General features: G+C 57.3%; 1 protein-coding gene across 3 annotated transcripts in view; it reads left to right on the forward strand.

Moving 5' to 3' along the window:
* SYT2 (synaptotagmin 2) overlaps positions 1 to 11,842 on the forward strand; it is a 99,437-nt gene extending 87,595 nt beyond the window's left edge. For 2 of the 3 annotated variants that reach the window (XM_057508122.1, XM_057508121.1), the window contains exons 2-9: positions 2,192 to 2,386; positions 3,269 to 3,435; positions 4,775 to 4,903; positions 5,329 to 5,496; positions 5,861 to 6,028; positions 7,292 to 7,409; positions 8,267 to 8,400; positions 11,139 to 11,842. In XM_057508122.1, the coding sequence (XP_057364105.1) occupies positions 2,209 to 2,386; positions 3,269 to 3,435; positions 4,775 to 4,903; positions 5,329 to 5,496; positions 5,861 to 6,028; positions 7,292 to 7,409; positions 8,267 to 8,400; positions 11,139 to 11,345 (1,269 nt within the window). In that variant the 5' untranslated portion in view covers positions 2,192 to 2,208 and the 3' untranslated portion in view covers positions 11,346 to 11,842. The remainder of the gene's footprint in view (positions 1 to 2,191; positions 2,387 to 3,268; positions 3,436 to 4,774; positions 4,904 to 5,328; positions 5,497 to 5,860; positions 6,029 to 7,291; positions 7,410 to 8,266; positions 8,401 to 11,138) is intronic. The other variant, XM_036909565.2, reaches the window with a different exon arrangement.
* Positions 11,843 to 14,444: the final 2,602 nt, after the last annotated feature.

Consider the following 14,444-nt stretch of genomic DNA (forward strand, 5'->3'; position numbering starts at 1 on the left):
CTGGGTTGACAGGACACTCATCACGGGCTGTTTTCAACTCCTTTCCCACTTCCCTCTGAAATCATGCTCTATTCCACCCTTTTTTACTCACTATAGCAGAATTGAAATTTTCAAAACATGAATTCGTACACATTACCTGCATGCTTAAAATCTTCCAACAGCTTCCTATTACTCTTTGGGTAAAGACAAAACTCCTTGCAGTGACCTGCAGAATCATGTGTGCAGTCCAGCCTGGCCCTTCCTGCCAGCTTCCCCTTGATCCATGTTCCCCCAACTCCCTCCTCTCTGGGCTTCTTCCAGGCTCTGTGCTCACCGCGCTGCTTCCTGCCACTGGGCCTTTGCACATGCTGTTGTGTCTGCTGAAGCTGTTTTCTCCTCCCCTCTCTGCCTGAGTACTTCCTACTCACCCTTCAGGCCTCAGTTCAGTCACCAGTTCCTCAGGAAAGCCTTTTGCTCTCCCAGGTTAGGGCAAATATGCCCCAATATAAACTCATACCACAAAGTATCTCTCCTTTGTGGCATTTCTCACAATTCTGATTTTACATTCATTTACATGCAATTACTTAATATTCACTTTATGGCAGGTTCTGCCGGGGAAGCATGCTGTGAGTTGGGTGCATGTTTGTTGAAGGGAGGGAGGGAGGACGGAGTCTCTCTCACATCTGTCCTCTCCACCCCTCCCTACATTCCTTCCCCGGTCTGGGTCCCTCCCTCCCTAGCTGGTTTGGTAGACTGGCCCCTGCCAGCGCTGCCCAGCCTCACCTCCTCCGCTCCCTGTGGAACCAGCCCCCCAAAGCCCCACCTGGAACACTGAGGCCACTCCTCTGCCCAGAAACCTTCAGCGGTTTGTGCTGGGTTCAGAAATAAGTCCAGTCCCTTTTTCTTGGACTCGCAGACGTCCTAAGAAGCAGCCTTCCCATTTTATACCTTGGTCTGAAGGGCCCCTGAACCTCTGGAATGTGAAGCTCCTTCATTCTTGGTTGGTTTATTTTATCCCATGATTTATTTTTTTATTTTTGTTTAAAATATTGAAGTATAATTGACGAATAATATTGTGTTAGTTTCAGGTGTCCACTGTAGGGATTTCGTCCTTTTTTCCCATGATTTATCTCGCTTGTCCCATGGCTCTTGGACTGTCAGCTCTTTGAGGTGGGGGTGTACATCCAGTGTGGCTCTTGGGTCCCCCTGTGGTGCCCAGGCCACTTCCAGGCACCCTATCAGGGGCTCAGTAAACACTTCTCAGATTCAGACCCAACCCATAGTTGCTGAACGTCATCTATGTGCCAGACATAATCAAATTTATTCTTTAAGTTTTCACAGCAGTTTTGAAAAGTAGGTGTTATTTTCTGCAATTTTTGTATGAGGAAATTGAGTTTCAGAAGAGGTTTGTTTCAAGTCTTCTGGCAAGTGCCGGACATTCCTGGGGTTCACAGTCAACCCCTCCTCCAGCCCGTGCTGCCTCCCGCCCACCACAGCAAGTACGAACGCGAATGTGCAGCCACGCAGAGCCCAGCGTCAGGGGCTGCGGGCCTCCCTGGAGCCCAGCGGGGGAAAGGGCTACAGATCGAGATTTAGGTGCCATCTTCCTAGAGGAAAGACTGAAACAAGCCCTGAATGGTGCCTCTGGGAGGGCTGGAGGGGGGATGACGGGAGCAGGGGTGTATGGGGACGGGCCGAGAATCCAGGCAAAGAATGTCGTAGGTCAAGAGGAGAGAGGCTCAGGGGCTCCACCTCAGTAAGGTAAAGCCTCGCCGCCACCCTCGGGTCCTGTGGTTGGATTTAAATGAGAACATGAAGGGATTGGGTTTATAGGCTTCGGAGTTAAGCCAGATGGTTCAAACATCAGTTTCAGAATTTACTAGCTAAGTGACCTTAGGAAAACTGCCTAGCTGCTCTGAACCTGTTTCTGCACCTGTTAAATGGGAGTAATAATAATCAAACATGAGGCTGTTGTTTGGATTGAATGAGATCATACATGGAAAGTCCCTAGCACAATGCCTGACGCATATATGTACTAACTTAATGTTCTTTACCACACTTGTTGATATTATGGTAAATATCTTTGAATTATAAAGAGATTATTCTTAATAATGTTTAACTTTTTAAAGAGCTTCTCCCGTCATCCGGGCAGAGCTTTCTGCACTTGGGCCTCAGGGGTGTTCATCCTGCGCCCTCCCCCTCTCATCCTCAGCCGTCCTTTCTGCCACCATGAGGAACATCTTCAAGAGGAACCAGGAGCCCATTGTGGCTCCTGCGGCCACCACCGCCACGATGGCAGCTGGGCTTGCAGACAACTCCACCGAGAGTGGGGGCACCGGGCAGGGCGGCAGGGACATGTTCACCAGTATGAAGGACAAGTTCTTCAATGAGCTCAACAGTCTCCCCCGTGAGTGTCCCGGTGGCTGGAGGGAGGGGCAAGGCTGCAGGCAGGAAGGGCCCTCGGGCAGGGCGCCTGAGGGAGGTGGGGGACACCTCTGCCATGTAACTGGCTGGGTTCTTTCTTAATGCCCAGATTCCAGCCTGGATTATTTGGCAGCCCCTTCAGGAGTGGTGAGGGAGTGTGGTCCTGCACTAATGAAGGGAACAAAAATCATTATTCAAGTTTTCCAGGCACATTTTGGAACTACTTTATTTTGGAAGATAGAAAATAAAAGCCCCTATTTCTGAATTCCTGGAAAAGGCTGTATAGGAGACACCAGAGGTACAGATTACAGGGAGCAGCCACACTGGGGGGCGGGGGCGGGGGCGGGGAAAGCGGCACTTCAGAACCACGGAGAGCGCCCAGGCCCCACCTTGCCCAAATGGTTGACTTACACAAAGGCCAGCCTTCTAGGTCCTTAAGGAGCTTGGCCTTTTGACTCTGAGTCAGCCCTCTCAAGACTAGGCACAAGAGATGGGGCCAAGGGGCTTCCTACACCTGGGTCTGCTAAGGACCATCCTACCCTCTCCAGTATGAGCTGGTTCTTCACAGATGAAACTATGTCAAAACTCTGTAGAGCCAAACTTCAGTTCCTCCTTGTATACATCCGCTTACTAGCACTCAGTTACAGCTTTACCCACAGAGCAGTAGGCTAAGGGAAGAGCAAAGTGTTGATGCAAAGGTGTGCAAAGCATGCAACATGCATGCAAATCACTCAGGGCCCTGCGGTTTAAAAATGGAGTGTGGACATTGGAGGTTCACAGTCTCCACCCATTTTGGCCCATGTTAGGGGCTGGGGGCTGCATGACGGAGCACTGCTGACCCCCAGGGTCTTCTCTCTGTGCGCAGTACCCTCCTGGGCGCTGATTGCCATTGCTGTGGTCGTCGGCCTCCTGCTCCTCACCTGCTGCTTCTGCATCTGCAAGAAGTGCTTCTGCAAGAAGAAGAAGAACAAGAAGGAGAAAGGCAAAGGCATGAAGAACACCATGAACATGAAGGACATGAAAGGTGGCCAGGTGGGCGAGGGGCCGGCGCCGGGGAGGGGCCCGCCTGGGCCTTCCTGAGCTGCCAGTGAAACAAAGGCTTCTGGGTGCTGCAGCTGAACTGGCTCCCTCCTTAAAAATCTGCACGGCCCTCCTGTTGGCCATACCTCTAGTATAATGTTGCCCACCCATCAGCTAGTGGGAAGGGGGCACTTGTTCTTGTGTCAGCATGGATTCATCCTTGAAAAGACAGAGGAGAACAGTGCACTGACCCCAAAAGAGGCAACTGGGACCATGTTGGAATGAGAGACCCCCGCCCAGCAGGAAGACATCACTGGACTGGCCCTGCCAGGGAACTAAAGGACAATATCTCTCTGGAGGCGTCTAGCTGGCGGTGGGGTGGGCGCTGAGATGGAATAATGGTCCTAAGGCACCAAGACAAGGACATGTGGGGTCCATTTCATGTCACATAATGATTTGGTTTATTTATCCCTCTCTTTTGGGGTTGGTCAGTCTGGAAAGGTCCCTTGATATACCCAAGTCTCTCTTTTTGAGTTTACAGAGGGCCGTGGGTGTCTCACTTCCCCCCAGGTTTGCTCTGGGGGTGACTGGGAGAAATCTTCTGCTCAAGGAGTCAATATAGAGGATGGAAGGAAGGGCCTGATCTCAAGAAGTCAGCCAGGGATCAGAATGGCCTCTGAGTGCTTGTGTGTGCATGTGAGCACATGCATGTATGTGCGTGCATGTGTATGTGGGCCCCAAGGGAGCCTGCAGTGTGTGGGGTGGGGGATGCTCAAGAGTGACCTGGGTGTAGCCCAGCCTGGTCTCACCAAGTGGTTGTGACTTCAGGGTCTGAGCTCAGGATTTTCTCTTACATGACTTTTTTCCTTCCCTTCCCGCCTCTGCGGACTCACCCTGCCTCTGAATGGACTGCACTCCTGGTATGTCTAGTGGTCGGTGGCAGGCCTGGGCTAAGCTGAGGGAGATACTGGGAAGGGGGCTACCAAGGGAAGCACCCCTACCCCAGCTACCTCAGGAAGCTGCAGAGAGTTGGCGCAGTTCCCAGCCTCACGGCACTGTGCCTTGCAGGGAGAGAGGCACACAAGACCAGAGCCTGGGGCTCCAAGGGGCTGCCTGGGGGCTCCGAGGGGCTGCCTGGGGGCTCCGAGGGGCTGCCTGGGGCTCTGAGGGGCTGCCTGGGGGCTCCGAGGGGCTGTGGGAAGGCAAGTCCCCAGGACAGCACCGCATCCCCTCCTGTTGCCCCACACTCAGCTCTGAGGCAGGGTCTGCACAGAGGGGCCGGCTTCCTGTCGTCCCTGCACCAAGCCAGGCTGCTGTGCTCTCTCCCTTTGACTCGTGTCCCCTCCCGCAGCCCCTGCAGGATGACGAGGATGCAGAGACGGGCCTGACCGAGGGAGAAGGTGAAGGAGAGGAGGAGAAGGAGCCGGAGAACCTGGGCAAACTGCAGTTTTCCCTAGACTATGATTTCCAGGCCAACCAGGTGCAGGGCTGGGGTGGGAGGGCGAAGCGGGGAACAGGGCCGAGGGCGGGGGGTGGGGTGGGGGGAGCTGGAAACAGCCCCCCCGAGGTTGTGGGCACCGCTCCTTTCTGGGGAGCGGGCGGGCTGGAAGCGGCAGGACACCGCGGGCCCCTGGACCTCCACTGGGCCTTGGCCACCAGCCTGCTCTGAGGAGGGCTTCCGGGTCCGGGTGGGCCCTGCTACCAGCCTTGGGCAAACTAATAGCCCCCTCAGCTCTCCCTTCCCCCTGTCATTCCAAACTCCTGGGGCTGGAGATGGAGACGATTCCTCTGGGACTCCAGCCCCCCGCCTCGGGCAGGCATCCACGGGCCCGGGGTAGGTGCTGCGCCCCGGCCGACCTGTTGGAGCAGCCCCGGGACTCAGCGCCTGCCTTGCTCTCCCCACAGCTGACGGTCGGTGTTCTTCAGGCAGCCGAACTGCCGGCCCTGGACATGGGAGGCACCTCGGACCCTTATGTCAAAGTCTTCCTTCTTCCAGACAAGAAGAAGAAATACGAGACCAAAGTTCACCGGAAGACACTGAACCCTGCCTTCAACGAGACCTTCACCTTCAAGGTGATGAGGCTGGAAGGACGCCAGCTCCCTCTCCGATCCCATTTCCACCTGGGTTCAGCAGACCTTTCCTGGGTCCTTCAGCTGTGGCTAAGGTCCTGGAACCAGCTCCGTCTGGAGCAACGGTAGGCTGGGCTGTGGACCGACATGCAAGGTCACTGCTCGGCCTCCTGCAGGACCGGGACCCCCCACTCCCACCTTGCACTCTGCTCCCCCAGAGCCCCAGGTCTTCTCTCCGTCTCTACAGACTCACCAAGGGTCCTGTGGGCCAGAGGACCAGAGCCTGCGCCCAGGGACCTGCCTGTGGCAGCCCCTGGATGTGCACGGGCTCTCCTGGCTCCTCTCTGATCCCGCCTGTGCCCTGCAGGTGCCGTACCAGGAGCTGGGGGGCAAAACCCTGGTGATGGCCATCTACGACTTCGACCGCTTCTCCAAGCACGACATCATCGGGGAGGTGAAGGTGCCCATGAACACCGTGGACCTCGGCCAGCCCCTCGAGGAGTGGAGAGACCTGCAAGGCGGGGAAAAGGAGGAGGTGAGGGCGCAGCCGGCCAGGCCGGTGGGGCGGGTGTGGCTGCTCGCCTGGGCTGCCGTCTCCTGGCATGACAGGGAGAGGCCGGCTTCAGAGACGCCCAGGCTGGGCTCTGAGCACCACACCGCCCAGCAGTGAGCCCCAGGCGTGTCGCTTAATCTCTTTAGACCTGGTTCTCTTCTTAGTGTCTGTGTGCAGATGAGGACTGACTGTCTATGTAGAACACCTGGCATCTGGTAGGTGCTCAAGGAAACACTATTAATATGCTGTCACTTTGGCCCAGTAAGTCATGACTGTGCCTCGGTTTACCCACAAGGGAAACCCATGTTTGTTCTAAAGGATTCTCAGCTTGGGTGCTTGCACCCCCAGCATCCACTCACTCACCAAAGGGTTATTGAGCACCTACTATGTACCAGACATTTCATTTCAGCCACCTCCCCTTCCAAGCACCAGTCATTTGTCTCGGCCAAGCCCATACCATGTGCTCAGCACAGTACCAGGTGGTGGTGGAGGGCAGAGGAGAGTTGCTTAAGACAGCCTTCCTGCCCTGGGCTCACGTTGTGTGGGAGGGGAGGCCAGCCCACCCATCTGAGCCAGGACAGGGCCAGGTGGTCAGCACTGGCCCGAGGGGCCTGACTCGGAGAAGCGTGGCTCTGCAGGGTGGTGTTGGCTGAGGCCTTAGGAACTGGGAGCTGAGGGTCCTCATCCTGCCACCAGTGCCGAATTGTGGGACTTTGAGAAAATCATCCCCCTTTCTGAGCCTTAGTCCCTCTCATTGTTCGCAAACGGTCCTTGCCCTGGAGAGATGAAAGACTTGTAATGACAATAACATAAGAAAACATAAGAAAAGGGATGCAAGGTGCTTTGAAAGCCACAAATCACTCTGCCAGTGGCAAGGCTGACAGGCTCTCAGTGGTGGGAGGCTTCTGATGCTCGGTGCCCGCGGACATGAGCCCCTAGGTGCACGCCCTCCCTCCCCGCCGGCACCTGGGGTAGGGGCCTGTCCAGATCCACTCTGGGCTCCACACACCTGCAAGGCGAGGGCCTCTGGGACACCAACCTGTCCCTCTCCGCGGCTTTGAACTGCAGCAGGAGGCGCCAAGGGCAGACCTGAAGAGCACTCTCAGCCATCACAGACAGGGGGACCGGGGGCCGGGGGAGCCGGGACACCACTGCTGTGCTTGTCGTGGCAGGATGCGGGTCAGCCATGCCAGAGGCAATGGGCTGGCGGAGGTGACCCTGGGTCTCACTTTTCCCCCTGGGTAGCCAGAGAAGCTGGGCGACATCTGCACCTCCCTGCGCTACGTGCCCACGGCCGGGAAGCTCACCGTTTGCATCCTGGAGGCCAAGAACCTGAAGAAGATGGACGTGGGCGGCCTTTCAGGTACCTGCAGAGCGTCTGGCTGCCATTGGGTGGCACCAGCGAGCCGGTCAGGGCCCAGAGCCCTAGGGGTGCTGCACACCTTAGAGGAGCGCTCTCCCGCCCCGGGACCCACAGGCCCTCCGAGCAGGTGTGGCTCCTGAGGGCAGACCGTCTGGCTCCACGGCCCCTCCCCCTCTCCACGGGTGCCCTGTGCTCTCCGTGCTGCCCTCCCTGTGCTCTCCTGGGCATTTGGGCCATGGAGGAAAAGATCAGAGAAATTTTGTTCCCCAGGTGTGTGAGTGACAGGATTTTACTTCTCCCGGGGAACTGTAGGAAGTGGACAGAGCTCAGCCCAAAACGTGCCTCTCCGTCACAGTCTGGGACACCTCTGCAGGAGGGCCCTGCTGGCTTTACCCTGGAAAGGGCCTGGGGGAGCACAGGGTCTGTGGGGTGGCGGAACGCGCCGCCTCTGCTGTCCCTTCCCGAGAATCAGCCCTGTGCATGGGCTCCGACCAGCAGGCCGTGCTGCCAGCCCTGCACTCACACACCTGCTGTGTGACCTTGAGCAGATCGTTTCCCTTCCTGGGCCCTAGTTTCTCCTAGGCAACGTCAGGCGGACTGGATTGGATCGGGGATGGCAGGCATCACCAGGCGGCCCTGCACTCTTTCCTTAGTCTCAGGACTGTCCTCAGCGTAACGCTGCAGGCAGCCACGACCAGTAGCCCAGCCATGGTCCTGGAGGCGAGCCTCCTGGCTCCAGAACTGGACGCTCACCCCGCTGTCCTCAGGGCTTGCTGAGGGCCTGGCCTTGGCCAGGGGGGGCTCGCTGGGGCTGGGGGCTGAGGGGCCTCTCTGGGGCTGGGCTGTTCCCCGCGCAGACCCCTACGTGAAGATCCACCTGATGCAGAACGGCAAGCGCCTCAAGAAGAAGAAGACGACGGTGAAGAAGAAGACCCTCAACCCGTACTTCAACGAGTCCTTCAGCTTCGAGATCCCCTTCGAGCAGATTCAGGTGCCCGGGGTCCGGGCCGCGGGGCGGACACGGTGGGCTCGAGGAGAGAGACTCCCAGAGGCCGAGACGCGCCCTGGGCTGGGGGTGCTGTCCTGGGCCTCTTTCCAGGGGCTCTGCCAGAGCTTCCCCTTTTCTGAGGAGAAGAACACGAACTGTTCAACATAATTTTATGGTCATCCCTAAAGTTTAGGACTTTGAGGTGCATGCTTGTGTGGGGGGCTGGGGAGGATGGGGCTGCCGGGGAGCTGGGGTGGCCTCCTCATCCCGCTCCAGCCGCCTCCTGCCTCAGCCCCCTTCCCCACTTCTGCTGCCCTGACCACCCTTGGATGCCCTTCCTTTCTCCTCTCTTCCCTCACCCTCCCCTTAGTTACCCAGCTCCCTCCCCGCCCCCAGCCCCCCCAGGGAGTCCGTAGGGCTGGGGGTGGGGTCCATTTTGACGCTTCTGGGCAGGAGTGGGATCTGAGCAGGCAAGCCCAGACCGTCTGGGCTGGGGGTCAGGGGCTCACCAGGTGGTGGGCTCTCCGGGAGCCTGGTCTCTCCCTCCTGGTAGGCAGCTGCTGCCTCCTCGCCTTCCCTCCCAGGAGGGCTGGGGGGCAAGGGGGCGAGGGTCCCCGCAGAGATGGTGCTGTCCTCGGTGGAGAGTCCTTCCCGGGAGCAAACGGCAGCTCGGTGATCACGTTAGACCAAGAGAAGTCCTCACTGGGGAGACCTTTAGACAGACACAGAGTGGACTGGCGGAGGCGTTTCCAGTTTGACGTGCCTGAGACCAGCGTCCCAGTCTCCTCCCTACCCCGTCCCAGCCAAACCTGCTTTGTCTGAGTTCTGTGTTTTCAATGAGCGGCCCCACCGTCTGGCCAGCTGCCCAAGTCAGAAAGCTGGGCATCATCTCAGACCCCTGCCTTCTGTCCTTTCTCATTCATCCAACGAAGCATTTTCTAAGGGCCAGGCACTGGCAGGGTGCAGGAGACACAGACGTGTAGAAGACAGCCTTGCTGTTAAGGGACTCACAGTCAGGAGAGGGGACAGGAAACTGGCCACTGAAGCACAGGCAGATGAGGACTTCGGTGTGTGAGCGCAGGGGAGTGGGAGCACCTCAGGTGAGGTTCCCGAGCAAGCCGGTCCCGAAGGGTGAGCCTGGGGTCAGGAGGGAGAAAGGCACTGATCGCCCCCGTAGCCAGTCCAACTGGCCACCGAGTCCTCTTTATATATATATATGTGCACGTGAACACTTCTTATGAGAAAATAAATTCCAACTAATTACAAAATTTAAAGTTGACAATGACCACATACAACCCCAAACTTTAAAAGCACAAATAGTATTTTTATTAGTTTTCTGTGTGACTCAGCCTTAGAAAAATTTTTTCCTATAGTCTTTTTCTTTTTTTATTATTAAAGTATCATTGATAAACAATCTTATGCAGATTTCACACGGACAGCATTGTGGTCACTACATTCAAGTCCCACCCCCCCCACCGCCTGGCAGTCACTGTCCATCCACGTAGTAGGATGCTATAGAGTCACTACTTGTCTTCTCCGTGCTGTACGGTCTTCCCCATGACCCCCCTACATTCTGTGTGCCAATCATAATGCCCCTCAGTCCCCTCTCCCTCCCTCCCTCCCCGCCCACCTCCCCACCCCTTTTCCCTTTGGTAACTGCTAGTCCCTTCTTGGGTGCTGTGATTCTGCTGCTGTTGTGCTCCTTCAGTTTTGCTTTGTTCTCATGCTCCACAGATGAGTGAAATCATTTGGTACTTGTCTTCCTCCTCCTGGCTTATTTCACGAGCATAAGACCCTCCAGCTCCATCCACGTTGCTGCAAATGGCACCAAGTGCTCCTGATTCTCTCCCGGAGCACCTCTCCAGTCCACCCCCTGCTTCCGTTCCCACTGCAGAGCCTTGGTTCAGGTGTTCAATAGGCACCCCCAGATCCCTGCAGCCCCCCAGCCGGTCTCCCTGCCGCCAACCCCATCCATCCCTCCAGCGAGCCTTCAACCTCAGCACCAGGGTTCTCTAAGATACCCACACTGCTCCTCTCCACAGCCTTCAGGGGCCCCCTACGCTTGCCTGCAGGATAAAGTGCATGCTCAGAGCTGGCCCACCCTGCCCACCTCACTCCCTGCCTCGTTGCTTCTCACCCTCTACAACTCTGAACTTGGCTGTTTCCCAGACGCCAAGTGCATTCTGTTGTCTCAACGCCTCTTCCAGGCTAATCTTCCTTCCCGGGATCCTCTTCCCTCTCTTGTCCGTCTGGAGAAACCTTCAGCCTTCACTTCCCAGTTCATATGTTCGTATATCACCTCCTCTGTGAAGCCCTTCCTGATTGACCTGAGCAGGACGGCCATCTCTCCTGAGTTCCCATAGTCCCTTGCGCTTACCTCGTTAGTATAACCTTTACCACTTTGCGTTGTCAGTTTTCAAGTTGGTGTCTGCTGCTTTCGGTTGAGGTGAAATGCATCCCTGCACGTTTCCTCACCTCCTTCCATTTCCATCTGCCCCACACAGGGTAGCACAGGGCACGCTCGGTAAACGTGCACCGGTAGAGACGAGGATGGCTTCCAAAAGGCGTGGCTGCTGCCTCCATGGAAGTTCAGTTTTAGCTGGAGCCAGAGATAGAAGCAAGGAGCCCGGGAGGCCCTTCCTTCCCAGTCATTGGGAGTAGAGGCTGATGGAGGGGAGAAGTCCGGTCACGGGGTCCCCGTCTTCACCTGCCATTGCCCTGTCTCCTTGGCTTCCCTGCAGAAAGTCCAGGTGGTGGTCACTGTGCTGGACTATGACAAGCTGGGCAAGAACGAAGCCATCGGCAAGATCTTTGTGGGCAGCAACGCCACGGGCACAGAGCTGCGGCACTGGTCTGACATGCTGGCCAACCCCCGGAGGCCCATCGCCCAGTGGCACTCGCTCAAGCCCGAGGAGGAGGTGGACGCGCTTCTGGGCAAGAACAAGTAGGCAGGGCGGCCGGGCTGCCCGCCCCGGACACTGGCGAGATCCAGAGCTATCAATACCTCAGTTACGCAACCTTAGAGGTTTTCTTTCTCATTGGTTTGTGGTTGTGTCCTCGTTTTTCTGTCCTTTTTCTCTTTGTAAAGACCAGCCTCCCTCGAATAGCTGTGTGAGGAGAGTCCCCTCAGAGGCGAGAGAAGACTGGCTCTTGTCAGTGTCCCACGAGCTGTCCCCGCTGCATGCCCTGTCACCTGCCCTTCATGCATTCAGAGCTTCATGTACACCTCACCCTGAGAAAGTCGCAGCATTTCCTGTTTGTTGCGTGTTCTGGACCAACAGTATGACAAGCCAGCCCTGCTTCCCAACGGGAAGGCCACACAGCGGCCCGTGGGTGCACGCGTGTGCGTGTGCGTGTGCGTGTGCAAGCATCTCTCTGCATTCCTGGAATGAGCCACAGACAGGGGAGCTGTGCGGGGAGAGAAGGCGCCCCAAGGACCCCGAAATGCAGAGGGGTCCGAGGCTACGTGGCAGACCTCCCGGCAGCCTGCGGAGAGGGCTCGGTGTCCCGGTCACACGCCAGTGGCTCCCAGACTCTTGTGCATGACTATTTGGGAGGCAAGAGGTGGAGGCTGGGTTTGTCCAGAACCAGGATCAAACGCCCCGGTGCAGTCACCGGCGTCCGCCTGCCGGCGTGGTCTCTGGGACACCGTGGGCCTGAGCTCCGGGCCGGATCGGTCAGGCCGCCAGGCGCCGTCGGCCACGGGCCCTCACTCTGTGGGCAGTTACTATCAAACTGCGGAGAAGCAGAAGATGCCGAACCCAGGAGGGCAGGAACGGAGTTCTGGGTCTGGGCCCCTCCCGGAGGGACACGCAGACGCCGCCCCCTGCCCGACGCGGCGGGCTGTTCTCAGTCGAGCTTCGCTGTGTCCCCTCCCGGGCCGAGTGGGGCAGAGCTGACTGAAGACGCGCTATCTGCACAGAGCCAGAGAACTTGAAAAGGAAGGTTTAAATGTTCCTAGTTCCCCTGAGGTCCAGGCAAAAAGGCGGGGACGGTGGGCAGAGACCTGTCAGATGAGACGGACGGGAGCACTGACACCCCTCAGCTCCCACTCCTCTGCCCACCTTGCCAGAGGCACGTGAGTAGCTGGTGTGGCCCAGGGTGGCCTGTGGGAGGTCCCATCCTCCATCCCTTAGGGAGGCTTTTCTCTGTGATGCCAAGGAGTGGGGCATCCATTTCAAATGGGCGGTAGATGACACCTGCTGGGGCTCCTACCCCACACTGTCTCGTCCCCTTACCTGTTCTTTTGTCCCCAGCATTGATAAAAAGCCATATATATGTCAGTCAAGTTTGCACTGAGTCCCCTTCCAAACCTTTAGCCTGGGCACGAGCGTCAGCCCCCACGTGGCCAGAGGCCAGGACCACCTCCTTCAGCCCCTGCCTCCTATCCTCGCCTCCCTGCCTTCAGCCTCTCCTTCCACCCGTGAAGCCCTCAGGCCCTTGTCATCTCTAGGGTGGGGATCCCTCTCCCACCAGAATGTCAGCACTTTCTGTCCTGCCCCACCTGGGCCACCTGAGCTTCCTGTAGGCACCAGAGGCAGATGGAACTGTGGGACACAATCAGGCTTGGAGGAGCCGGCAGGAAGATGCAGTGTCTCTTATTTTACTGGAAGAAAGGAGAAGGGTTTTTTGTTTTTGCTTTGCTGGGTGTTTCGGTTGGAGTAGGGGGTGAGGGAACAGCTCCATCACAGCCTGGGAGGCAGGGCTTAGAAGCCCTTCTCCTTCTTGCTGGGGCCCTTGGTACATGGGCAGTTAGTTCTTCCCGGCCCCGGCGTGAGTGTGTGTGTGCGCGCTGACGATGAGCAGGAAGGGCTGGCGAGCACCGTGAGCTCTGGCCCTCGGACCAGAGATGTGGTCACGGCAGAGCTGCAGACGATCGGGTGCCTTCAGAATCCGCGTGCCTGCAGCTCGGATCTCCCGGCCCAGGCACTCCCCATCCCCAGCTGTGGGGTTTTGGTGCTTCCTCAGGGTCTCTCTCCCTGCGCCCATTCTCCCCACCCTACCCCACACACGATTCCTAGAGCCTTCCTGTCCACCTCATCCCCTCTACCTAGATTCTTGTGCCCTTTCCCAGTTCACCTTCTACCCCTGGGATTCTTCTCTGCCATGAACTCCAGTCAGTCCTTCCAGAGCCCAAGATTTGCCATTCTCCTGACAGAAAGGAAAGGACTACGTAGGCACCTCTGATGGTCTGGCGTCAATGTGCCTGGAGGCAGCGTCTGGGTCTGTTTCTCTGGGCCCACGGCTAGTGAGCAGCCTTGCGGGATGGGCGCAGGTTGCTGAGTGTTGGAAGCAGCACAGAGCCAGGGAGGGACCCGAGTGTGGGAGCCACTCCCGCCCCAGGTACTGGCTGGTCCCTGGATAGGCACTTGGCCCAGACGAGCCATCCTAGCAGAAGGCATCGTTCTGGGTCCGCAGACTCGGCAGGGAGCATACGTAATGCTTGTAAATATTCTACACCTGAGGGTTGATGGTACCCAAACCGCAGAGCGTCATTCTGGACCCTCACTGCCATGCAGGTTTATGCCTGGGGATGTTAAGGTGCTGGGCGTAGGCCCTAAGTAGGATAGAATTAGGGTCTGGCTAGTGAGGGGTTCGGGAGGCTTTGGGGGCTGTGAGTTCTCAGTCCCAAAGTCTATTCCAGAGAAAGAACAGTATGGAGGAGATGTTTTCTACAAAGGGATTGAGACCATGAAACCCAAACCCACTCCCACCCAAAGAGTGGGGATGAGGCCAGAAAGCTGTTTTCTCCTTTCTGCTTGAATAATCATTCCAGAAGGGGAACTAGTATTGCCAGAGCTGTAGGCAGGTATTTGGACTTGGGCAGTGGAAGCTGAGGCCTGAGGGAAAGAATGTGGGCAGCCCGGGGTGAGAGCAGGTGCTTGGGGTGAAAGAGAAGTGGCTTTCCAGGGTCCCTCGGCGGGACAAGCGGACGGCAGGGATCAGAACCCAGTCTCAGATCCTGATCGTTCTTCCCAGGAAACCACACGGCTGCGTTTCTGCAGATTCAGTTCGGGAGGATTTGCTGGCCCAGGGCTTCCGCGAGA

The sequence above is a fragment of the Manis pentadactyla genome, chromosome 9 (genome assembly GCF_030020395.1).
Source record: "Manis pentadactyla isolate mManPen7 chromosome 9, mManPen7.hap1, whole genome shotgun sequence".
Lineage (NCBI taxonomy): Eukaryota > Metazoa > Chordata > Mammalia > Pholidota > Manidae > Manis > Manis pentadactyla.